Below are 26,094 nucleotides of genomic sequence, written 5' to 3' on the forward strand. Positions count from 1 at the left end.
AACACCTGACTAACCTGTTTTGATTGCCTGCCTCCAAGTAGTTTGTGTTACAAAACCATATGAAAGAAGGCTTTGGGTCACTCTAGTTCCTACTTTGCTTGATCCTCCATGAGAATGTTAAGTCCCTGCAGAGGATGACGAATAATGTGGAGCCCTGGACGTTCACTGAGTATCTTTGCTTCTTATATGTGTGATTTACCAGTATGTATCTGCACAGATAGCTGTAGGATTAGTATACTGTGGTGGTACAAGGGGAAAGGACAGGTAGGTAAGAGTTTCATTTCTGACTGCATGTCTCTTCTTACTCCACAGCAGAGCCCATGGGTATGACGGACTGGTTGTGTGCCTTTTGTTGCCTTAGACTTGGATGTATTGATTACCCTAAACATGAGAAGCAGCCTCTAGTAAAGTAAGTACAACGTATTTCTTTTATTTTATAGTAGATACTTTATTATATGCTCTTGCACTAATAGCATACACCCTTTACTTGATTTATTGTATTCAGTGAGTTGTCTCCTGCAGAGACCTGCATGCTAGGAAGGCCTGAGGATATGTTTACAATGTATTTTCTAATTTATTATAACTGCTAATGATCCCATGACAACTAATACAGACCCAACAGCAAAAAGGTTGTTTTTTTTTTGTGTGTTTTTTTTTACTAAATGTTAGGTTTATATGGGCAAGACCTGCTCAGTTCAAGACATCAGACATTAGGCTCTGGTGACCTCACAGCCAGAAACCAACCACATTCAGCATATCCCCTTAATGAATGTGCCAATTTTCATTTTTTGTGTTTACTTTTCTTCCTTTCCGTCTTCCAAGAGCCATACATCTTGATAGTGTAGATCAGGGCTGGCCAACCTGCGGCTCTCCAGCTGTTGCAAAACTACAACTCCCAGCATGCCTAGACTGCTTACAGCTATCAGCCTACAGCAGGGCATGGTGGGAATTGTAGTTTTACAACAGCTGAAGACCCGCAGGTTGGCCAGCCCTGGTGTAGATGGTATAAATTTAGACTAGCCCCATAACCATGCACCAAATTAATCGCATTGGGGAGATTTTATCAAAACTGATGTGAAGTATAACTGACTTGGTTGCCCATAGGTGCTCTGGAAAAATAAAGGTTGAATCTGATTGGTTGCTATGGGCAACTAAGCCAGTTCTACTTTACACCAGTTTTGATAAATCTCCCCCATTGCCTCGGACTAGATGATAAATTAGGTGCATGACTAGACACTTTTGTTTAACTTTAAACCATCTATTGGTTGACTCAACTTTCCGACAAAATTTTGCAACATTGATGCAAAATGTTGAGTCTTAAGCCGTGTCCCCTTTCCCACTAAGCCAAGCGCCCTTGGAAAGTTATGCATGGTGGAGTTTTCCACAGCTAGATGTGCCATATTTTGAGTGGATCTGTACCATCAGGTCTATGTCCCTCCTTCCCCTCCCAGCTCAAACATCACAGAGGAGGCAGCCTCATTAGTATTCACTTCAATGTAGTGAATACTAATGAAGTCCTGTTGGGGAGAGGCCCTCTTCCAGCACATAGGGGCAGATTTATAATGCAAGTACAATTTGACACCTTGTTTTGCACCAGTTTTTCATTGGTTCTTATGTATCTGTTTCTATTTGTGTTGATAAATCAGTTAGTTGCCATTCTTTTGCGATTGTTTTCACCCCTTGTGCGCTGAAGGTTTTTTTTCATTTTTGCTTTTCATTTTTCTACCAGGAGTCATAACTTTTTTTTTTTTCCATTCACTTATCCATATGAGGGCTTGTTTTTTGTGGGACAAGTTGTAGTTTCTAATGCCACCATTTAATATGGCATACAATCTAATTGGAAGCGGGAAAAAATTTCCAAATGGGGTAGAATTAGAAAAAATGCAATTCCTTCACCATTTAATGGGTTTTGTCCCTACAGAGTTCCTTACGCAGCAAAACTGACTTGTGCCCTTCATTCTCTGAGTCAGTATGATTACATCACATATGTATAATGTTTTTGTGTCCAAATAGTATAAAATAAATTAAAATTTGAAAAAAAAGGCACATCACCATATTACTATATTCTATAGAGAAGCATGGTAATATTGTAAAATATCGTAAAATATTTATGGTTGGTAAATGGTATGAAAAAAAAATAGGAGGTACACACAGTTTGGCTGCATGGAGTGAAGTATCTGGCTGAAGCCCTGCCGGAAAAACCATAAGACACAGCATGATTGCTGATCAAATCTACAGGGCAGGGTCCAGAAGAAAGAGCAGACGACCACCATGAGAGGAAAGGTCGCTGATGTTCTGTCTACAAGGCGGAGCCTAACAATCCCTGCCACAATTCAGATGTAGACGTGATGTCATTCAGATAGGAAACCAACACAGTGGAAAATGTCACGTGACCATGATGGAGTGCAGGAAAATGGGGCATTGCAGATAAACAATGCCTATTAGTTGCAAAACTGGGACACCCCTTTAATGTGTCAGATGGTTATACCTAGTTTTGAGCGAAACAAAGCATCTAAAGTGGAATTCGATCCAAAGTTTAGGATAAATTTAGATTTGCAACAGATACGAATTTCTTCGTGGCAATAAATAATTTTTTCCATTCCATCCACCATGACGGCCACAATGAGAGATGACCTCTGTAGGGGCAGGAATATACAGAGAGAGTTTAAATTGCCCCACCCCTCCTCCCTCTCAGTGTTTTTCCTGCCCCTACGGGGTTAGCATGCAGAGAGAGTCCTCCCTGTGGGGAGGTGAGAATTAGCAGAAATGTACCTACATCATCCCCCGCTGCCCTCCCACGGCAGGGGCTAAGGCTGGTCAGCGGGGACAATGTGGACGCTTACTCCGGCTCATGCTGGGGCCTGCGCTCCTTTCTTCTATATCTGTCTTCCTTCCACGCATGTAGGAAGCAGACAGCTGATGCCGTACCCACGTGGGACACGCGCACAAGCTGTGTAATGCAACGCCTCTTTGATTCTATGGGCCGGCAGGTGGGGGGAGGTGGAGCCACGTGGCATCAGGAAGGTGCTCCTGTATAACGTCAGACGCCAGGAGCAACTTGGAAAGTGGCGCTCGTGCGCCTCTTGGCATAGCATCTCCGCCACTATGTCAATATCTGAGGCTCCAGCCAGAAGGGCTCTGATTCCTCTACGGCTGCACCTCCCATGAGTTCCCCTATGGGGAGTATAGTATGTTTCTCCTTTTTTAATTTTAATGTTCTTCAAAAATCTGATATCTCTAAAGTGCGCAACTTGCGGTAGAGACTTCCTGATAACTATAAAAAGAAACTGTGCAAAGTCTGCATTTCTGATGACTTAAAGGAGGAGCAACCGTCTATCTTCTCTGAAATGAAGTCTTTTATCCAAGAGATTAAGTCTTCCCTAGCCTCCCTGACAACTACTAGTCAATCTATTCTGCCTACTAAGAAACCTAGACTATCCATTCAATCCTCATCAGAGCCAGAGGACATTAATGAGGATAACTACCTCTAGATGGGTGTTAGAGGAAGACCTTCTCTCAGAAAGAGAAATTGTAAAGGATGATAAAAAAATACTTTTTTTCTTCGGACGAAATAGAAGAGTTACTTAAAGCAGTAAGATCATCCATGGGTATAGAGGATAACCCTAAGCCTCGTAAGGTACAGGATGAGATGTTTGGGGGATTATGTACTAAAAGAACCAAAGTATTCCTCATTAATAAGAATATCAGGGATATGATCAGGACATATGGATAGAACCTTAGAAAAGGCTAGGGGTTCAGAAACCGATTACGATTTGATCAAGCTGAATGTAAAAAATGTTATGACATCCCCAAAATCAATATTCAAGTGGCAAAGGTAGTAAAAAAAAAGATGGCCTTACCATTTGAGGATTCTTCATAGTTAATTGATCTGATGGAACGCGAAGCAGACTCCTTTTTAAGGAAACCCAGGGAAGCGGCTATGTTTTGTGTCAAAACCAACATTGCAGCCACATCTGTTGCCACAGCAATGTATTTCTGGTTATCAGAATTAGATGATCATTTAAAGAACAAAACCCCAAGGGAAAACATCATAAATTCTATACCGCTATTAAAATCCGCAACAGCCTTCTTGGCGGATGCTTCTGCTGAGTCTGTACGCTTTGCCGCTAAAGATGCTAATGTGGCAGGAGAGCTTTATGGATGAAAACTTGGTCAGGGGACAAGGCTTCCAAGACCAAGCTGTTTTCTATTGCCTTCTCGGGCTAGTTCATTTTTGGTCCAGTTTTAGATAAGATACTGGAGAAAGCGGCCGACAAAAAGAAGGGAAGAGGAAGAGACAAAAAAGAGACCCTTTCGACAGTTCCCTTCACAATCTAAACCCTACAGAGGGAAGGGTAAGACGGGCCGTTGGAGCTACCCAAATGGCGGAAGAGGTAGAGGATTCATCCTTAATCCCAAGAGAAAAAAACCTGTTGGGCCACAGAAGAATTTTTAAGTACCCTTTAAAGTCTGGAATGGGTAATAAATTTAAAAAAATACACACTCGCCCCATCTACAAAAATTCCTAGGCGTAGAGTTGGATTCTGTATCCCAGAGGACCTATCTACCCCAGGACAAAGTAAAGGCACTCAGAGACAAGATAGGATGCTTTCAGAACACTCACAGGTGTTCCATTTGGAAGTTAATGAGTCTGTTAGGGAACTTAACCTCCTGCATAAATTCAGTTCCATGGAGTCAGACCCACACAAGAGTCATGCAGGCATGGATCTTAAAAAAATGGAACAGGAAACAGTCATCCCTAGACAGGATAATACAGGTTCCCCTTGCAGTCAGAATAGACCTAGACTGGTGAAGAGAAGGAAAAAATCTTCTTCAGGGTATAGAATGGCTCAGGATCCCAGAGGTTCAGATCTTAACCGACGCCAACACTTAAGGTTGGGGTGCAAAGATAGGCAGCCAGTTTTTCCAGGGAGACTGGTCAGACAGCATGAAGGAAAGATCTTCAAATTACAGAGAACTATATGCAGTCCTTATGACTCTCACAAATGTTCAGGACCTATTAAAAAACAAACATCTGAAAGTCCTTTCAGACAATATCACAACGGTGGCATACCTGAAACATCAGGGCGACACAAGATCCAACCCACTGGCGGAAGTAGCAAGAAGAGAACGTCCTGTGCAGAAGAGAACTCTCCTTAACGACGGTCCACCTAAAGGGGTCAGAAAACCTAGATGCAGACTTCTTAAGCCAAAGGACATTATATTGAGGAGAATAGATATTAAACTGAGAAATATTTCAGGAAATCATCTCCAGGTGGGGACTACCAGAAATAGACCTGTTTGCCTCCAGGAAAAATGCTAAGGTCTGTCAAATTTGTTCGCTAGACCCGAAGGACAGACCATGGGCCGTGGATGCTCTGTCAATAAGATGGAACTGGGGCCTGGTCTACGCATTTCCACTTTTTCCGCTAATTCCTCGCGTAATACAGAAAATACAGAAGGAAGCAGAAACAGTAATTTTAGTAGCTCCTCACTGGCCAAAGAGAAGCTGGTTCTCAATCTTGAGACAGTTGGCATTGGAAGAACCTTGGAGAATATCCTTCCGGGAAGACATCCTTTCTCCAGGGGACAATAAGTCATCCAAATCCTCATATCTACAACCTAGCTGTCTGGAACACCTATCCTTAACCCCTTAAGGACTCGGCCCTATTTAACCTTACGGACTTGGCCATTTTTTGCAAATCTGACCAGTGTCACTTTAAGTGCTGATAACTTTAACACGCTGTGACTTATCCAGGCCATTCTGAGATTGTTTGTTCGTCACATATTGCACTTCATGACACTGGTAAAATAAAGTAAAAAAAAAAATCATTTATATATTTTTTTTAAATACCAAATTTACCAAAAATGTGTAAACAAAATTGCAAATTTCCAAGTTTTAATTTCTCTACTTCTATAATACATAGTAATACCTCCAAAAATAGTTATAACTTTACATTCCCCATATGTCTACTTCATGTTTGGATCATTTTTGGAATGATATTTTATTATTTGGGGATGTTACAAGGCTTAGTAGTTTAGAAGCAAATCTTGAAATTTTTCAGACATTTTCAAAAACCCAATTTTAAGGGACCAGTTCAGGTCTGAAGTCACTTTGCGAGGCTTACATAATAGAAACCACCCAAAAAAGACCCCATTCTATAAACTACCCCCTTAGGCCTCGTTCACACTTCAGTGTTTGGTCAGTGATTTCCATCAGTGATTTGTGAGCCAAAACCAGAAGTGTAACCTCCACAGACATGAGGTAGAAGGGAAAGATCTGCTCCTGTTCTGTGTTTAGAGCCGCACCTGGTTTTGGCTCACAAATCACTGATGGAAATCACTGACCAAACACTGAAGTGTGAACGAGGCCTTAAGGTATTCAAAACTGATTTTACAAACTTTGTTAACCCTTTAGGTGTTCCACAAGAATTAATGGAAAATAGAGATTCAATTTCTGAATTTCAATTTTTGGGCAAATTTTCCATTTTTCCCAGTAACAAAGCAAGGGTTAACAGCCAAACAAAACTCCAATATTTATGGCCCTGATTCTGTAGTTTACAGAAACACCCCATATGTGGTCGTAAACATCTGTACGGGCACAGGCAGGGCGCAGAAGGAAAGGAATGCCATGCGGTTTTTGGAAGGCAGATTTTGCTGGACTGTTTTTTTTGACACAATGTCCCATTTGAAGCCCCCCTGATGCACCCCTAGAGTAAAAACTCCCAAAAAGTGGCCCCATTTTAGAACCTACGGGATAGAGTGACAGTATTGTTGGTACTAGTTTAGGGTACATATGATATTTGGTTGCTCTATATTACACTTATTGTGAGGCAAGATAACAAGAAATAGCTGTTTTGGCACAGTTTTTATTTTTTGTTATTTAAAACATTCATCTGACAGGTTAGATCATGTGATATTTTTATAGACCAGGTTGTCACGGATGCGGAGATGCCTAATATGTATACTTTTTTTTATTTATGTAAGTTTTACACAATTATTTCTTTTTTGAAGCAAAAAAAATCATGTTTTAGTGTTTCCATAGTCTGAGAGCCATAATTTTTTAAGTTTTTGGGCGATTACCTTGGATAGGGTATGATTTTTACGGGATGAGATGACTTTTTTTGGCACTATTTTGGGGTGAGTGTGACTTTTTAATCTCTTGCTATTACACTTTTTGCGATGTAAGGTGACACATAAATGGTTTATTTAGCACAGTTTTTATTTTTTACGATGTTTATCTGAGGGGTTAGGTCATGTGATATTTTTTTTAGAGCCGGTCAATACGGACGCAGTGATACCTAATATGTATACTTTTTTTTTATTTATGTAAGTTTTACACAATAATATCATTTTTGAAACAAAAAAAATCATGTTTTACTGTCTCCATATTCTAAGAGCCATCGTTTTTTCAGTTTTTGGGCGATTATCTTAGGTAGGGTCTCTTTTTTTTTTGCGGGATGAGATGACGGTTTGATTGCCACTATTTTGGGGTGCATATGACTTTTTGATCGCTTGCTATTACACGTTTTGTGATGTAAGGTGAGAAAAAAATTTTTTTTTAGCACAGTTTTTATTTTTTACGGTGTTCCCCTATTTTGTTAGCAATTGTTTATTTTTACTAGAAAATTTTAATTTTTTGGGGGGAAAACTTTATTTTTTCAACTTTATTCTTTGCCCCACTTTGGGACTTGAGCTTTTGGGGGGCTAATCCTTTACAATGCATTCCAATACTTCTGTATTGGAATGCATTGGCTGTATGAGTAATACTGTGTGTATTACTCATACAGCTTCCGGCCTGTGAGATTCAGGGGGCTGGATCTCACAGGCTCATCACCGGAAGGCAGCGCGATGGCTTCCTTAGACATCGTGCTGCCTTCCATGCCATCGGGTCCACCCCACAGCCGCATGGGGACGCGATGGCACCGCCTGCCGCAACCGCAGGTAAAATCCGAGAACCGCAGGTCTGAATTGACCTGCGGTTTGCGGCGATCGCTGATACGGGGGGGGGGTCACATGACCCCCCCCGGCGTTGTGACAGGATGCTCGCTGAATGATTTTAGCGGGCATCCTGTTCCTATTAACCCCTGCCTCGCCGCAATCTACTTTTAAACTTAGGACGTACTGGTACGTCCTGAGTCCTTAAGGACTCGGCAAACATGGCGTACCGGTATGTCCTAAGTCGTTAAGGGTTTAAAAACTGCCTTCATGATAACCATCTGGCCGAAATGATGGCTAAGTGAAATTCAGGCCCTTTCCTGTAGAGCGCCATATCTTTGAAATTTTGAAGACCGAATAGTGTTAAGACTAGATCCAGGATTCCTCCCCAAGGTGGTATCACATTTTCACAGTGACCAGGAGTTTGTGTTACCATCAGTTACCAGCTCCCCAGACACGAGGTCAAAGGGAAGATACAGCTCCTTGGTGTAAGGAACACTATCTTACAATATTTAGAAGCATCTAAGGATTTCAGGAAAGACAACCTTTTAGTTAAATTTGGAAGCAAAAACAAAGGACGGAAGCTTTACAAGACATCAATAGCTTGATGGATCAGATCCACCATTCGGTGCTGCTACTCCCTTCAGAACATACCCTGTCCAGCGGGTATAAAAGCTCATTCTACCAGGGCTATGGTGTTTCATTGGACCAAATTTGCAAAGCTGCTACCTGGTCCAGTCTCAACACTTTTGTAAAACACTATCGCCTTAATCTTTCCGGCTCTGCAGATTTAGCTTTTGGCCAAAAAGTACTGCAGGCGGTTTCCCACCCTATTTGAATATCTGTTAGTTCTCATTGTGGCTGTCATGATGGATGGAATGGAAAACTGTAATAAGACTTACCGGTAACTCTGTTTTCCTTGAATCCACCATGACGGCCCAGATATTTTCTCTTCCTTCGTAATTTGCATAAGCACTAAAAGGGAGGAGGGGTGGTCAAGTGCTATACATTTGTTGCTTAGGTGATTGCCATAAAATATTGACATTTTTTGAGAGCTGGTAAATTTGATTACTTGTATATCAGTTGACTCATTGTCACTTTGGATGGGTCTAGCTCTCCAACTCACTAAAATGACTATGTCTTGGGAGGCTAAAATGGATCCATTGGTCACAGGTCTGATAAAGGCTCATGCACACGGCAATTGCTGTTTTTGCCGTCTGAAAATTGTGGATCTGCAAAGCACGGAACCCGGCCATGTGTGTTCTGCACTTTGTGGAACGAAACACCCTGTCCTCTATAAAACTGTCCTATCCTTGGACATGTTCTATTTTTTTTTACTGTGAATGGGTCCATATCTGATCTGCAAAAAATGCGGAAACAAAAACCACAGTCGTGTGCATGAGCCCTAACCGAGAGTTTGAGATCTTAATTATTTAGTATATACCTGGGTTATCTAAACCAAAGGTTTATGATTTTCACCTAGCCTGTGTTGGTTTTGGTGAGTGCACCAATATCTGATATTCTGACTTTATCCAGATTCACCTCTGTGCAGAATTCATAGATTATATAGAAATAGTCTTCTTTGAAAAGGATAATGTTACCATTACTAATATGACATCCAAAGACACTAACAGTCTATACCTCTTTATTTTCTTAGCAATAACAACCATATCCAGAATTACTCTGTGACCAATGATGATGAGAGAAACCTGTGGAGCTCGCCTCATGACCTGTCTCACACAGAAGCAGTTGATGATAGGGTGCTGCATTCCTGGATTCAGACGAGACGCCAATTAGAAAAAGACTCGGAGGTAGGTAGAGAGCGTTGAAGAAGTATAAAGGCTAATGTATATTGGTTCATACCCTAGTCTTCTGCAAAAGCTGTAATATGGCCATATACTTTAGGGCACATTCACATGACCGTATATGTTTTTTGGTCCACAAATTGCGGATCCACAAAACGCAGATACCGGCCATGGAGAATGCCTTTTGCAGAACGCACACGGCCACCCCTATAATAGAAATGCCTATTCTACTCCACGTACAAGAATAGGACGTGCTCTGTCTTTTTTGTGGGGCCGTAGAACGGAAGGACCGATGTGGACAGCACACTGTGTGCTGTCTGCATCTTTTGCGGCCCCATTGAAATGAATGGGTCTGCATCCATTCCACAAAATTGCGGAACGGATGCAGACCCATAAATACAGTCTTGTGAATGTACCCTAAGGCTATGGTAACATTACGCATTGTGGTGCAGTACCAAACTGCAGAACCACGATAGGCAATATATGCAACTTTTACCTTGGTTATCAAGGTTTGTATTAGAGAGGTTGTCTCATAAAAGACATGTATTAATTATTGAGAGGATTAGTGCTGAGCGAATCAGGTTAGGATTGCTGTATCCGAACCCGATTAATTTATAAACTTCACTAATATAGCCTCAGTCCTACCTTAAAATGTATGGGCTCCTGCGTCATGAACAAAGCCAAGTTTAGCTTTGGATTTTGACACTGTAATGCGAATAAACGAAGTTTCATGTCATAGAGGCAAGACAAAGCAAGTCTCTCTATAGTTGCTGCAAGTTCGCAAAACCTCCATGGAGCCCATACATTTTACAGTAAGCCTGAGGCTATATTGTTAACAAAGTTTTCAAATGAATCTGGTTCGGATACAGCAAACCAAACCTGTTTCGCTCAACACTAGAGAGGATCACTGGAGGCCCCCCTACTGGGACTGCCTCTGATCACTAGAACAGGGTTCCTAAGCCTCCCATTTGCATGGAGCAGTGGTTACACGTGCTTTCCCACTCCACTCTATATCATTGGGATGGACAGAGACACCCAAGTGCTGTACTTGGCAATTTCTGACAGCCCCATAGGCATCACTACTGCTCCATTCAAACTCCCCCTTACAGAATTCGTGCAGCAAGGGAGAATGCTAGGCTCAAGTGATTGATGGGGGTCCCATAGGCATCACACATTTGTCACCAATCCTGTAGTTGGGTGGTAAATGTCATTCGTGGAACAAACATTTTAAAGAGAATTGCCTTTTGCCCCATTTACAGTTTTTATCAATGTTTCCAAAATTCTAATTTAAAAGAAAAAACACTGAATATATTCACTGCTCTGAATCGCAACGGACAATGCATGACAAACCATGTCTAAACATTTCCATATAGCAGTGATGTCACTTTTGACACAGTGATCACTGCAGCCAATCACTGGCCTCTTCAATGCACTGCTGAAGCCAGTGATTTGCTGAAGCAGTCACATGTTCTCAATATAACATCACTGCTAAAGCTAGAAAAGCTGAGTCTGGCAGGTAGAACCGGAGTGGTGGCATGGGATCTGTGAGGCAAGTAATCATCTAATCTTTACTACTGTACGCCGTGTACCAGGGTGGGCTCCCCAGGAAACATTGATGTCACGAACAAGGAAAACGACTCTGACGTCCGCTCTTGCAGAGCTTACTTCGTTTTACTGTTACGGGATATCAAACACACTACCAAATGCAGTGAACATAAAATCAGATTACATACACTCAGCCTGGAGGCTGAGACCCCTGTATCGCACAGCACGGGGCCCTGCAATGGTAGCCGGAAAACACTTGCGCAACTTGCCTACTGCGAGTAGAGTTAACTCTGCCTCGCCATACCTGTTATTACCCTGAAGATGAGGAACAATCGTGTGTGTGTGTGTGAGATACAGGCTAGCCTGCGGTGCGACACAGCAGCTTACAATCTTACCTGCCTATACAGTGATTTCCCCCTCCCCTTTTCCCCAAAACTGGTAATGTGGCACTTGCCTAATATATATCACTTCTGATAAACACGCTGGGGTAACTGTTCTCCGGAGCGAACAAAAACTTTAACTGATAAGTCTTTGTGATAAACAAACAGCAATACTTGGTAGCCTGCCACTCAGCAACACTAACTAACTACTGGCAGGTTTGGATCTCAGTCTCTAGTATTTAGGCGCCTATCTTATATTGAGGTGCGTGCACGCTCTGTCTTACCGACCCGGGTCTGCTCTGTCTCTGCTGATGATTCCGAACAAAACAAGCAGTCAAATCAACATGCCGTACCACAGAATGGGTAATCTGTTCTGTGGCGAAACCAACCTCGCCACTGGGTTTTGGAGGGGGCTGGCTACTAGCATCTTGCCCCAGGATTATGGGCCCTCTCATCAGCCAGGCCTCCGTTGTTCACAAAGACTTGGACTAACTTGAACCCCTGGTCTTATTCGTGCCATTTTGGGATGTTAAATGTCTATGTGTATTGAAAAGGGTAGGACATTGTATACGTTGAGTAGGGAGGTCTGTTCCATTGTCTCTCTGTGTGTATTGGCGATGTCCTTTGTCCTGAGAGATAATTGAATTACTTCTCGGTTGTCTCCAGGACAGAGGATATTGTGTATTCGCCTGCCTGTGATGATTGCATCAACCCAGTGAGAGGTAATTCTATCATGGGCAGAGGGGAGGATTTTGTGTAGGAGTGTCTGAGTGTATTGTACGTGGTTATTGGCTGTTTTTACAAAGCCCTGTAGGTGGTAACCTTGTTGGAAGATGTGTATAAAATGCTTGTGTGTTAAAATAAAGAGGCTGCTTTATACCTTCATGAGGTTTTGGCTCATGTTTGGGGAATGCGATAACTACACTCTTGGGGATTGCTATATCACAATACTCCCCTGAGTATAAGCTCTTGTAAGAGCTTGTTCATGGCTCCTGCTCTCTGGATGTAGGAGAGGTTCACCCACTGGAAGCTGAAGCGCGGTCTTGGGTCCAGCGTGGGTGGAGGACGGTGAGACCCCAACCAAGCTGCGGCGGTTCATGGGGTCTGCAGTGCGTTACGGTGTCAAGTGGAGTGCTTGGAGTCCTCGGAAAGCACTAGGAGCATCTATCGACGGAGGTACCCGGTCGCGGTGCCAGGAGTTCCGTTACATGTTCCTCAGCACTCCTGGCAGACGTCATCTGTTTCCTGGGCAGCAGTACTCATCTTTCTGGACGAGATCCGGGTCCTGGACACAATCTGCTCCCCTGGGCTGTAGTTTTGGATGCCAAAGAACATGCCTATTGTAATCTGTGAGTCTATTAGCTGTGTGGGGAAACGGCAGTGTTCATGCAATAAGAGCTGTTTCACAATCTCACACTACAAAAAGCAACATTTAACACAGTCTCCTGTGACTTTAGCAGGGTCTGCTTGTGCTGTGTCATGTATGGAAGGCTATCGGCCCAATACATTGAAGGGATACTAAAGGTGCACAAATCAATGTGGTGCACATACAAAGCGCAACATTTCTAAAAACAGCAGAAACTCTCTTAGCATAGGTGTACACAGAATTTTTTGTAGGAGGTTTTGAGGCAGATTTTCCTGCAAGTATTTCAATCAGAAGTGGATCCAGCAAATGGGAGAAGTGGAAGTCCTTTCTTTATTTCTCCTTTCTAAATTTAATTCTGGCTTTTACTGAAAAATCTGCAGGATAATCTGTCTCAAAAACTCCTCCAAAAACTCAGTGTGAGCCTATCCTTAACCCATTAAAATCATGGTCTAGTGTGGAACTTAAAGGGGTTTTCAGGTTTTGTGATATTGATGACCTCTCCTCCAGGATAGGACATCAATATAAAATAAGCAGGGGTACCGGAAATTGGACCACCTCCAATTAACGATTTGATGAGGCCCCAACTCCTCTTTAATGCTTTATCTGTATGTCGTCAACGTTGTAGTGGCAGTACGGTGTAATTACATATTTTTTTTGTCCCTTTAAACTGCTAATCCGTGGAGGTGCTGGGAGTTGGAACCAGCTGACGTGATTATTGATCATCCTGAGGATAGGATGATCCACAAATACAGAAGAAAAACGGATGGAGACGGCAAATCCTTGTGTTGGAATTTATTCCAGATGCTGCATCTGGAACAAATTCCAAAACACGGGAAGTGCTGTCTTCATCCATTTTTATTTCTGTATTTGTGAATCATCCGATTAATGTGGGGAAGCTTACCACTTTACCTGGAGACGTGCGCCCATTACCCATCAACATAGGTGTGCTGTCCTCCTTTATTTTTTTATCCTGAGGATAAGTCATCAATATCAGAAAACCAGACAACTCTTTTAAGGATGGGACAATTGTTTTGCTTTTTCCCTCTACACATTTCAAGTCATAATTTTTGTTTTGTTTTCCATCAACACAGTTGTATAAGGGCTTGTTACTTGTGGGAAGAGTTGTTCCTTAAAATCTTTTATGATCAACATGTAGTATATGTGACAATACAACTTTATTCAGTGGATCGGTACGATCATGGCAATAGAAAAAAAAAAAAGATTTTTCGTGAAATTTTTCTGCATTCAAAGACCCATTCATGTAGCTGCATAAGAGCTTGGTATATGTGGAATGTGTGGCAGGCGCAGCACTATAAAGTGCTTTTTGCGCTCTGGCATTAGAAGAATTTGATATCTCTGACTTTTAGTCTAACCAGACTGTCTATTAGGCCTCATGCACACGACTGTTGTGTGCATCCGTGTCCGTTGTTCCGTTTTCCGTGATTTTCTGCGGACCCATTGACTTTCAATGGGTCAGTTGAAAACTTGGAAAATGAACCGTTTGTCATCCACGTCCGTGTTTCCTGTCCGTCAAAAAAATAGGACCTGTTCTATTTTTTTGACGGACAACGGTTCGTGGACCCATTCAAGTCCCATGGGTCCGTGAAAAACACAAGATTGTCATCCGCGTCCGTGATCCATGTCAGTTTTTTTCCTATAGTTTTTAAGGCAAACTTGACTTAGATTTTTTTTTTCAATTTTCTGGTCTGGTGATCCTCCAAAAATCAAGGAAGACACAAGACACACGGAAGAAAAAACAGACACGGATAACGGAACAACGGAACCCCGTTTTGCGGACCGTGAAAAAATACTGTCGTGTGCATGAGGCCTTACTCTGTAATTCCTCTAGCTCTGTTCTATGGAAACAGTAGTTATTTGAAGCATTCGGTGTGCTCTTTAAACCAACTTCTTTATTAACTTCAACTTTTCTTCATATATGACACTGCCGCCTCCGTAGCAGATAGTCCATGTACATAACACGTGTTGAAAAGATATCACAAAATGGCGGTATGCATAAGATGGTGGTTCAACTGTTCAATCTTGTCATTCAGCATAACATGGTGGATATATCTTGAGTATCTGTATTTTCACTTTAAGTTTAAGCACTTTATGATCTCTCTGAGAGGTATATCTGAGGTCTAACTGATAGTTCACTTGCAGTATGCAGTTAGCAGTGACTATAGATTGGTTGAGTATGATCTGATATGGTTGTATGCAATTTGGATTGCAATGTGGAATCTGAATGCATGCAATTTGTAGCTTTAAATTTGTATTTGCAATTTGGTGGAACTGTAAGTAAACACACGTATAACTGGTTCAGTATACAGTTCTAATCACAATACTAACAATATGAACATTATATAACTGTTCTAAATACCTATTTTGGCCTCTTGTTCCCATAAAAACACAGCTCTCAGTGGAGTGAATGTCCCTTCAGCTCCTGTCTCTGGTGAATAACGAGTCTAGCAGCTCCTGCTAGGGGAATTCCCAGACAGGCTGTGTGCGAGGCTGGCTGTGATTGGTGAAAACTCTTGCTATTTGAGAAGCTGGCTGTGATTTGTCTAGACTTCTGCCCAGCAACAACAGATTAACACTATGCTTTCTGTTGTTTCTGCTGTGTCACTGAGCTTACCCTACTTTACAAAATAAATCTTAAAGGTATGTTATCTTTTCCTGCTTCTGTGAACACAAAATATAACAGTTATATGACATCCAAAACATGATGTCACAGTAAATAACTCTGCTTTTGTCTTTAACACATAAACATAGGAACTGTGTTAAGACAATTGGCAGGTTTAGCTGAATACACATATAAGCTATACTAGCAACCTAGGACAGGTCTTGCTGGCCAGCTACAGAATGAGTGGTAGTTTTTATTGGTGCCATTTTAGGGTTCATATGACTTTTTTTTATTGTGTTTTTTCTGGAGATGGAATGAACAAAAAAGAGCAATTTTTGCATTCTGTTTTAATTTTCACATTGTTTTCACCACAGATGATTCAAAAAAGTGTTTATTTTATTGTATGGGTAATTACAAACGTGGGAATGCCAATTCTGTGCAGTTTTGTTTTTGTTATATTTTCATGTAAATAAATGTATTTGCAGGCACATTTTTTATTTTTTTTTAACTTTAGACAGGTCATAATAAGCGTCTGTACATGGCAGACCTGGGGGCCACTGCTAGCCCATCCCCTGACTGCCATAGCAACCCCTCAGTAGGGATGAGCGAATCGACTTCGGATGAAACATCCGAAGTTGACTCGCATAAAACTTTGTTCTAATACATACGGAGCAGGAGTGTGACACTTCGCATAATAACTTCAGAAATTGATTTCTACTGTAAAAAAAACATTTCCCGAACTCGGGTTCGGCTCCAAGTGGTACCTTGGAACCGAACCAGAGTTCGGGAATTGGGTTTTTATAGTACATATTCATTTATGAAGTTATTGCGCGAAGTCTCGCAAGAGCATGGAGCATTATTAATCATGTTAAAGCTATGAGTCTCTGCTGTCCGGAACGGGGCTTGCCTCTTTCACGCAGCATATTACCCACACGGCATCCGCTTGTGGGAAAGAGCCCTTAAGGGATTAAGAATTGTCACCAAAAAAGTGGTGGCCATAAAACATGTACGGCATTGTGCGCTAAATACATACACAACATTTTCTTATGCTATATCTCCCCCCACATTCTTTTGTTGTGGATTTTGGTGGCTTGTTGTGGTGGGGTTGAAGTTATGAACTATGTTATGCATTTTATTATCTTATTCATCGAAGATGATTAAAAAACATTCAACCAAGACTGTATGGATGGTCTCCTTCAACGGAAGGCTATAGTTAACAATGCCATATACTGTAGTTCTAGGAAGTAGTCCCCACCTGCTCCAGTGACTCCTTTGTTTGCGTCATTGGGTTTTCTAACATTCTAATCCAATCTCTGCTGTTTTTCCCATATAAAATAATCACCTTCACATTACTGGTTTAAACTATGAACTATTTGGCTGTTCTCAGTCTATGTACGGCTTTCTGAGCTTCTGGAATTTGCTTAGTCCATAATCTTGACTGCACACACATCGCCTGTGGCACATATTATTTAAGCGCTATTACGTGTGGGGAAAAAAGGAGAGTGCCCTTTTTTTGTGCACAAATAAACAGACCGCTCTACAGGCGACATCATGACAACCCGTTCTCAAAATAAAGCCAGTGAAACCCCTGGTGAGGGAGTTCGCACCCATCTACGGGTGAAATATAGCCTTACATGGCTGTCATTCAAATGAATGGCTATCCATGTGATACACGCACAGAGCAGGTCTGCCAAAAAGCTAAATCTCATTGGCTCTCTGCCAAGGCCCATGGACCTTCTAATAGGGCATACGGACAGGGGCTGTTCTGAAAGTAGAGTCCCTTTTTTAAAGGGTTACTAATATGGTGCCCTAATTAGAGGTTGTCCATGTTTGAAAGAACATTATGGCTTTCTTCTAAAAATGGTGCCGCACCTGTCCACAGGTTGTATGTGGCTCCTCCATATACCTCAATAGAACAGCAGTAGTGGACATAACCTATTCACAGGTGTGGCATGGTTTTTGGAAGTAATAAGCCATGGGTTTCTAATAGGGATTAGCGAACCCAAACTGTAAAGTTCGTGTTCTTAGCAAAATTTTGGGTACCCGAACCCAGACTCTTTCCCTGAAGTCCGGATTCAGATTTGGTGTTCGCGTGATTTTATTATTTCCCATTATAACATGGTTATATCGGAAAATAATAGCATTCTTAAGACAGAATGCTAAAGAATATGGCCATTTACGGGTTAAAAAGAAGGAAAAAAAAAACTTGCCTCATCCACTTGATCGCGCTGCAGCAGTCTCTTCTATCTTAATTCAGCAGGACCTGCCATATGAGCTGCGATGTGTGCAATGAGTTCACCCCGCTCATCACCATGGCCATATTTGCATTCTGTCTTAAGAATTATATTATTTTCCGATATAACCATGTTATAATGGAAAATAATAAAGTGAACTTTGTGTCCCCATTGACTTCAATGGGGTTCAGATTCGGGGTCAAGTTTGGGTCCCAAACCCGAAACTTTGACCTGAAGTTCAGCCGAATCCGGCAAACTTGAACTTCAACGGCTTTGCTCATCCCTAGTTTCTAATTCTGGGCAATGCCTTTTTAATATAGTGCTACTATGGGTCTGAACCAAATGGCAAAAAAATATGAAACGTGAAAGGATACAGAAAATATATCTACTTGCATCCCCATGTAATAACAATTCTGGAGCATCTATTCCTATAGCTCTATGTTGCACCATTTCTTTATCATTCCTAGAAGTTTATGAATGAACTACTACCAGTTTGCAATGGAGGTCCAGATAGGTGTTTCCAGTTGGGGGGGTGTCCCTGCACAGCGTGACACTATCTGATCAGTACTGCCAGTGTCGGACTTTGCCAGGACACCCCTTTAACTGGTCACAGCCATCTGGACCTGCAGTCTGCCGGCAATTCATTCATAACTTCCAGCAGCAATAGTAGAGAAATGGCACAACAAATTCCCTTCTGGCTATGACTCCAAAAACTGCCTCAAAAACTGTGTGTGAAGCAAATATACTAAGGCTACTTTCACACTAGCGTTTTTTGCGGATCCGTCATGGATCTGCAAATACGCTTCCGTTACAATATTACAGCTGCCTGCATCCGTCATGAACGGATCCGGTTGTATTATGTCTTCTATAGCCATGACGAATCGGTCTTGAACGCCATTGAAAGTCAATGGGGGACGGATCCGTTTTCTATTGTGTCAGAGAAAACGGATCCGTCCCCATTGACTTACATTGTGTGCTGGGACAAATCCGTTTTGGCTCCGCTTTCTCAGGATGACAGCAAAATGCTGCAGGCAGCGTTTTGGTGTCCACCTTCAGAGCGAAATGGAAACTGATCGGAGGCAAACTGATGCATTCAGTGCAGATCCTTTTCCATTCAGAATGCATTAGGGCAAAACTGATCCTTTTTGGACCACTTCTGAGAGCCCTGAACGGATCTCGCAAACGGAAAGCCAAAATGCCAGTGTGAAAGTAGCCTAACCCTGTTACCTCCAGAACAATGTTAAATTTGTGTTCTGATACAAATGTGTCAGTTTGTTAGGTGACGGCTTTTAACATGTCACAAGGTGGTAGAACAAATGGAAGGACAAATGTTGGGTGTGTGCTTGAACTTTTCACAGATTTACAACAAATAATTTTATATATCTTTTGGTCTCCCCCCTAGGAATGGCAAAAACTCAACTATGAAATTTACACTCTAAGGCAAGCAAGAAGAGAAGTGAGATCCAGGTGGAGAAGGATACTGGAGGACTTGGGTAAGTTAGAAACCATATTTTTTTTTTTTATTCTTGAAAGGCCAACTATATGGCGCATTGGGAAGTCTTTAGAACCCTCCAAATTTTCACACTTTATTATGTTGAGGCCTTGTGCTAAAATGAAAAAAAAAAAAAAATCAATATGCACTCCAATACACCTTAATGAGAGTAAAAACTGAATTTTATAATTTTTTTGAAATGTATTAAAAAGGAAAAACTATAATTTTGCATGGACATAAGTATTCAGACCCACTGCTATGACACTTGAAATGTGGCTCTGCCAGCCCCAATTTTCTCTTTATCATTTTTTAGATGTTTTTACACCTTGTTTGGAGACAACCTGTGGTAAATTCAGTTGATTAAACATGTTTTGGAAGACAGCCCTCTCTATATAAGTTTTCATGGCTGACAATGCATATCAAAGCATAAACCAAGCCATGAGGGGAAAATAACTGCCTGTAGAGCTCAGAGACAGGAATGTGTGGAGAAGGGTACAAAATAATCTGCTGACCTAGTTCTCAGGAGCACATTGGCCTCCATCATTTTTTAATGGAACAAGTCTGGAATAACCAGGACTCTTTCTAGAGCTGGCCACCCCACCAAACTAAATAATTGGGTGGGAAGGGCCTTGGTAAGATGGGTAACCAAGAACCCACTGGTCACTGTGACTATGCTCCAAAGATCCTGTGTGCAGATGGGAGAATTTCCAGAAGGTCAACAACCACTGCAGCACTCCACCAATCTAGGGTTTATGGCAAACGGCCCAGTAAAGAAGCTTTGCCTCACTAAAAGTGTGTAAAGTGTGAATGTGCTTGAGTGGCCCAGCCAGAGCCCTGCCTTGAACCCAATCAAACATCTTTAGAGAGACCTGAAAATAGCAGTCACCTTTCAACCTGACAAAGCTGGAGAGAATGGCAGAAAATCCCAAAATCCAGATGTGCAAACCTTGTGGCATCATACCCAAGAAGGCTGGAGGCTGTAATCGCTTCAGCTAAGCAATGAGTAAAGGGTCTGAATACTTATGTACAGTACTTATGTCAATGCAAGATTTTAGTCTTTGTTTTTTTGTTTTTAAATACATTAGCAAATATTTAGAACATTCTGTCCCTTCTGAACTCGTTTAGTGAGTTCACCACCACCCCCTCCTCAGGCAGAGAGTTCCATACTCTCACAGTTTCATAAAAAAATCATTCCTCAGTCACCTTTTTTCTAGACTAAATAGCCCAAATTTTGATAATCTTTCTGGGTACTGTAGTCCACCCATCCACCCTCTCTAGCCCTGCTATGACTTTCTTGTGCAAGAATAGTACACAATACTCCATGTGTGGTCTGACTAATGATTTGTTCCACCAAATAACAAAATGTAAAAAAAAAAGTGAAAGGGTCAGAAGACTTTCCAGATGCATTGTTTATGTTTTTAATAGATTCCCCAAGCATGCACTTCTAAATGATGCTGGTTACTTTCATGCTATAGTGCTACGTGCCTCCTTGTAAACTTCCAGCACTGTTGTCTTTCACCTCAAAGCACATAATGAATTCTGAACTCGTAGAATGATTTTATGTTTTCCTACTCCATCCTCCTACTAGAGTGAGATTTCGACTTCTATTGCGACTTTTAAAAAAAGTCTCAGTGATAAATCTGGAGTGAAACTCATTATCATAGCTAACCACACTCACTTCCCCACCTATATCGCAAAACTGTAGTGAGGGGTGTAAAAATTCAAAAAGTCCCAACATTTACCCGCAAGTAAAAGAATTCTCGCGTAAAGGCATGATAAATCAGGGACCAGATGTATTGCTTGCATGCAAACTGGCACTAAAACACAACTTCCAATCTTAAAGAGTAACTAAACTTTTAATTAAGTTTTTTTGTAAAATGTCCTAAATGCCCTAATAATACTTTTTCTTATACTTTAGTTATGGATTTTGAATTTTTAAAAGACTTTTACCTCCCTAAAGCGCACCTTTCCCTGCACGCTTAAAATTAGCTTTTCTGTACACCGCTGACTTTTCAGCGGTTTACGGAGTCTACACTCTGGATAGATCATCAGTATCTGATCGGCTGTTTGAGAAGGCATCAGAACTCGCAGTAGTGCCACAGGCTTCTCCAGATTTGTCTAGGCCCTGTGCCCATTGGCCACCGGGCCTAGGCGCATCTCGGCCTCATTGAAGTGAATGGGGCTGAGCTGTGATGCCAAGCAAAGCCGCTATACAATGTACAGCACTGTGCCTGGTGAACTGAGGGAAGGCCGCAGCACTACTGCGAGTGCCAGTGCCTTCTCAAATGGCTTTTCGACGGGGGTCAGGGGTCACTGATCAGTAAAAAATACTTGGAAAATCCCTTTAATGCTAAGCCCTACCTCCAGCCAACATGTAATCTTGCCTGCTTGCTGAAAATCACTTCCAAGCCAACATCAGATTGGCATGAATAGCTAATTACACTTCTTATAACTAGTGTTGAGTGAACTTGTGTTTTAAGTTCGGCGTCTAAAGTTCGAGTTCAGGTTATCGAAGTATCCCGTTATGGTCCGTGGTAGCGGAATCCATAACGGGATACTTCGATAACCCGAACCCGAACTTTAGACGCCGAACTTAAAACACAAGTTCGCTCAACACTACTTATAACCTTTCCTCCATTCCCTTGCACTGAATAATTCTCCGGTGACTTTCATTTTCTCTCACTACACCTGTTATATGATACTGAAGCAAAATGCCATAAGGCTTTGCTCAAACATAGAGGATTTCATGCAGATTTTAAAGTGGATCTCAACATGACAAATTTAGGAAAAATAAGTGACAGATGGCCAGCTGTGGTTTGGGACATCTTCTGCATTACTGCGGTTTTAAGCAGACCTGTCTGTGAGCAGACATGACTTTAGGGTACATGTGCAGCATTATTTGTCACAGATTTGCCCTACAATCTAAGGAATGTTTGCATATGTGTTGGTTCTCCAACAGAGACAAACCTGCCTAAGGCCTTCCACCTAACTTGTCAGCTGCCTCATGCATGCTGAAAAAAGAGAGCACTACCTCCACCTGGTGGCAGAAATGGAACTAAAGTCACACATTTTGGTATTTGCAAATAAAGTGCATCTTAATCTGTACATGGTATCCGAGTATTGGCAACGACTACCCAGGATTTCATGATATCCCCAACAACCATTCTGCTGTTTTATCCAGGTTTCCAAAAAGAAGCCGAATCTCTCTTGTCTGTTACAAAGCAAAGTACCATCAGTTGCCCTAAAAATATGAAGAAGGCAATGGAGCTCCTTCTGCGACTTGCAGATGAAACGACAATCTTCCCAGCAGGGTGGGATCTGCCCGAAAGATACCTCTATATAATGGTAAACCCAAAAAGTTATAGGTCTACCAATGGCGATCTGAGAGGCGAGAAATAACAGTTTAACTCTCTCTTTCCTCATGTAGGACCGACTGATATGTCTTGATGCAGTGGAGGACTTCTTTAACATCGCTCACAGGAGGTATCCTAAAACGCATGAGGAAACAGGATCTAAGATGATAAAGTGAGGCTCCTTTTGCATGACCTTCTAGCAGACCTGAGAGGAGCAAGAGGGGGGCTTTTTTGTTTCCAGGCTGAGGGATGCTCTTTTAATGGGTTTTGGCTGCAAGTGCTGATCTGAATTAAAGAAAACTTTCATTCTGCATCTTGCAAAGAAATGGGTCTCTATGTACCAAGGATGCCAAGTCCCCTTTCCTCAACTCAGCTCAGCAGATCCGATCCAACTATTTACCAACCAGAACTTCTCGCTGCTCCCACTGCTGGCAGACTTGTCGCTAAACTCAAAGCTTCCATAGACTTGACGCTTCTTAGTCTTAACAACTTGCTGTTTTTGGAAAATATGTATTTTAAATATGTTTAAAAAATGGTATTAATCAATCTGCTACATTGTAACAAGGTATACAATTAACTCTTGATCCCCTGATTGTACTTCCTGGCATCAGAACATTGCACGGGTAGAAATTGTTTGAACATGAACTATCAAAAGCTAATAATATGTACCCCCTTGTCTCTATATTATTTTAGAGACACTAATATAGGCCATGTTTTATTCCACCTTCATTTTGTGGGATGCTCCACTATTAAAGGGCAAGTGGCTTTCAGCCAGTGGCCCATAAAGAAATGTCAATGAACCAAGAAACCCTGTAATGTTGACTATATGGTTATAGTCTTAGCCCATAAAGACACATTGAACCACTGCCAGCGGGTAATGGCTGCTAGCAAACCTGACGTATATGGCTTATGAATAAGAGCGTGTTTGTCCCTCCATCACACATCTCCAGGTTCTGGGTGGTTGTCAGTGATCAGCCATTTTTAGCCCAAGATCCTATGGAAATCCATTTTTTTTTTTTTTTTTTTTAAACAATTTGCTCTGATAATGGTAACACTGCGGAGATCACTGGCTGCGTTTTAGGTTTACGCCCCACTTCAGACCAGACAGTCTAGAGTTGTGGTAATTTGCTACAAATGGTCCTAGAAAATGCTATAGCCATGAACAAGAACACATTTTTATTAATTATTATTCGTACAGATATCCGCTAAATTGCCCTGAGTATAATACTGTTTATTGGATAATACTGTAACAGTTCTAATTATTGCAAATTGCAGAAAATATTTTATATTTCTTATACAATTGTGTATTAATGAAAATTACATTAACTGAAGTGTAGCTGTTACCATGCTGATGTTTCTTTGTTTCTCTAGGTCAGCAACAAAAAAAAAAGTGCCAAGTCTGTAATAAAGATCTTGTGTTTACAGGGGATAACAGTGTGAAATGTTTCTGAGTGCAGCACAAAGTTATGCAATTGATGTATGAAAAAAATGCACAAATTAATTGCAGTGACTAATCAGAAAAAGTGTACTTTCTTATGTTCACCACTAGAGTGCGCTGTAAGATAAAATACATAGCATTACATGCTACATAGCCATAAATGCTATAAACTAGAAAGAAGGTAACACAACTGTCTGCAGGGTGTGTGTGATACTGCAGCTCAGCCCTATTAACTGTAATACCAGACAGGACCTATGGACAGATGAGAGGCTGTTTCTAAATTCATGTTTTCTAAATGGACAACCTCTTAACTCTGGTCGCTGCTGGTAAAATGGAAAGGAGGCCTGGTAGATCTCCCAAATCCTTAGTTCTTTATGCCTGTGTGTCATACAGTGTAATGGCTAGTAATTTAGAAGTGTTACAAGACGTCATGAATCGGAATGACGATTTTATAATTTTATGTAAATGAAGCATAAGGGTAAGTTATACAACCTTCTAATATACTTTGGTAATATGCAAAATAACGGTGGAGTTGTGGGTCTTCAACACAGTGAAAGCCAGAAATCCGTCCAAAAAAGGGAAAACAAAGCAAAGAGCTGTCTCCGTTGTAGAGATCACCAGGTCCACCACATTAAGTGGCCCCTATGTCAAGATCCAGCTGTTACAAGCCTCAAAAGGGGTTGTCTCACTTCAGGAAGTGGCATTTATCATGTAAAGAAAGTAATACAAACCACTTGCTAATGTATTGTTATTATCCATATTGCTTCCTTTGCTGGCTGGATTAATTTTTCCATTACATTATACACTGCTCGTTTCCATGGTTACAACCCACCCTGCAATCCATCAGTGGTGGTCGTGCTTGCACAATATGGGAAAAAAGCACTGGCCTATGTGCGCTCCCATGGTCCCGGCCACCAGAGAGGCTGATGCTTTTTCGTATAGTGAGCAAGCACGACCACCACTGATGGATTGCAGGCTGGTCTGTAACCATGGAAACGAGCAGTGCATAATGTGATGGAAAAATGAATCCAGCCAGCAAAGGAAACCATACGGATTATAACAATACATCAGTAAGTGCCTTGTATTAACTTTTTCTACATGAGAAATGCAACCCCTTTAAGGATGTGACTGGGGAAGACCTAAGCCGGTAATCCATCCACAGACAGCTGTTTCGGGGGGGTTGCCCTTCATCAGTGTGGAGTAGGATTCTGGGTAACCGGGAGCAATGCCTTGGAGACTACTCAAACAAAACCATAGCTAATCTTGGGAAGACCAGCTACAAAAAATACTGCAGAGACTCAACACCTCAATCCAAAATGCAAAGCTCCTTGGGAAACAGTAATATGCAAAATAACTGTAGAGCCCCAATTATGGGTCTTCAACACAGTCGTGTGAACAAGCCCCTAGAGATCACCAGATATACTTTGGGGCAGACTTACAAACCTAAGACCGAATTTCATATACTGGTCCAAGTACAAAGTCTGCTTACGTAAGAGGCATCGAATTTAAAGGGAACTTGTCACCTTGAAAATGCAGTACAATATGCCAGCAGGAGGAGCTGAACAGAATGATATATAGTTTGTAGGAAAAGATTCTGTAAAAAAAAGTGTTTCAATAATGTAAATTCCTGTTGACGTCAAAGAGTGATTGACAGCCTGCCCTTCATGACTGTGTATACACAGATAGGTGTCAGTCACTGATAGGACCGCCTCCTGGACTTCAAAGCCCAAAATGAGCAGGAATTTAAATTAATAATTACAGGTTTTACTGAATCTTTTCCCACAAAACGATATACCAATCTACTTAGCTCCTCCTGCATCTTATAACCTGATGCCTGCAACTCAAACACAATGTTCAACATGACAGGTTTCCAAGGTTGCCAATAGTCCAGAAATATTTGGACAGCCTATAAAAATAAAGGAC

The 26,094-nt window shown here is 41.5% G+C and overlaps 1 protein-coding gene across 1 annotated transcript; it reads left to right on the forward strand.

Annotated features, from left to right (window-relative positions):
* The first annotated feature begins 66 nt into the window (after positions 1-66).
* On the forward strand, positions 67-24,150 carry MREG (melanoregulin). The gene is made up of 6 exons (XM_044304750.1): positions 67-201; positions 313-409; positions 9,596-9,749; positions 19,291-19,381; positions 22,562-22,725; positions 22,808-24,150. The coding sequence occupies exons 2-6, from the start codon at positions 321-323 to the stop codon at positions 22,907-22,909; spliced, it is 600 nt and encodes a 199-aa protein (XP_044160685.1). The 5' UTR covers positions 67-201; positions 313-320; the 3' UTR covers positions 22,910-24,150.
* The last annotated feature ends 1,944 nt before the right edge of the window (positions 24,151-26,094 follow it).

The sequence above is a fragment of the Bufo gargarizans genome, chromosome 8, assembly GCF_014858855.1.
Source record: "Bufo gargarizans isolate SCDJY-AF-19 chromosome 8, ASM1485885v1, whole genome shotgun sequence".
Classification (NCBI taxonomy): Eukaryota; Metazoa; Chordata; class Amphibia; order Anura; family Bufonidae; genus Bufo; species Bufo gargarizans.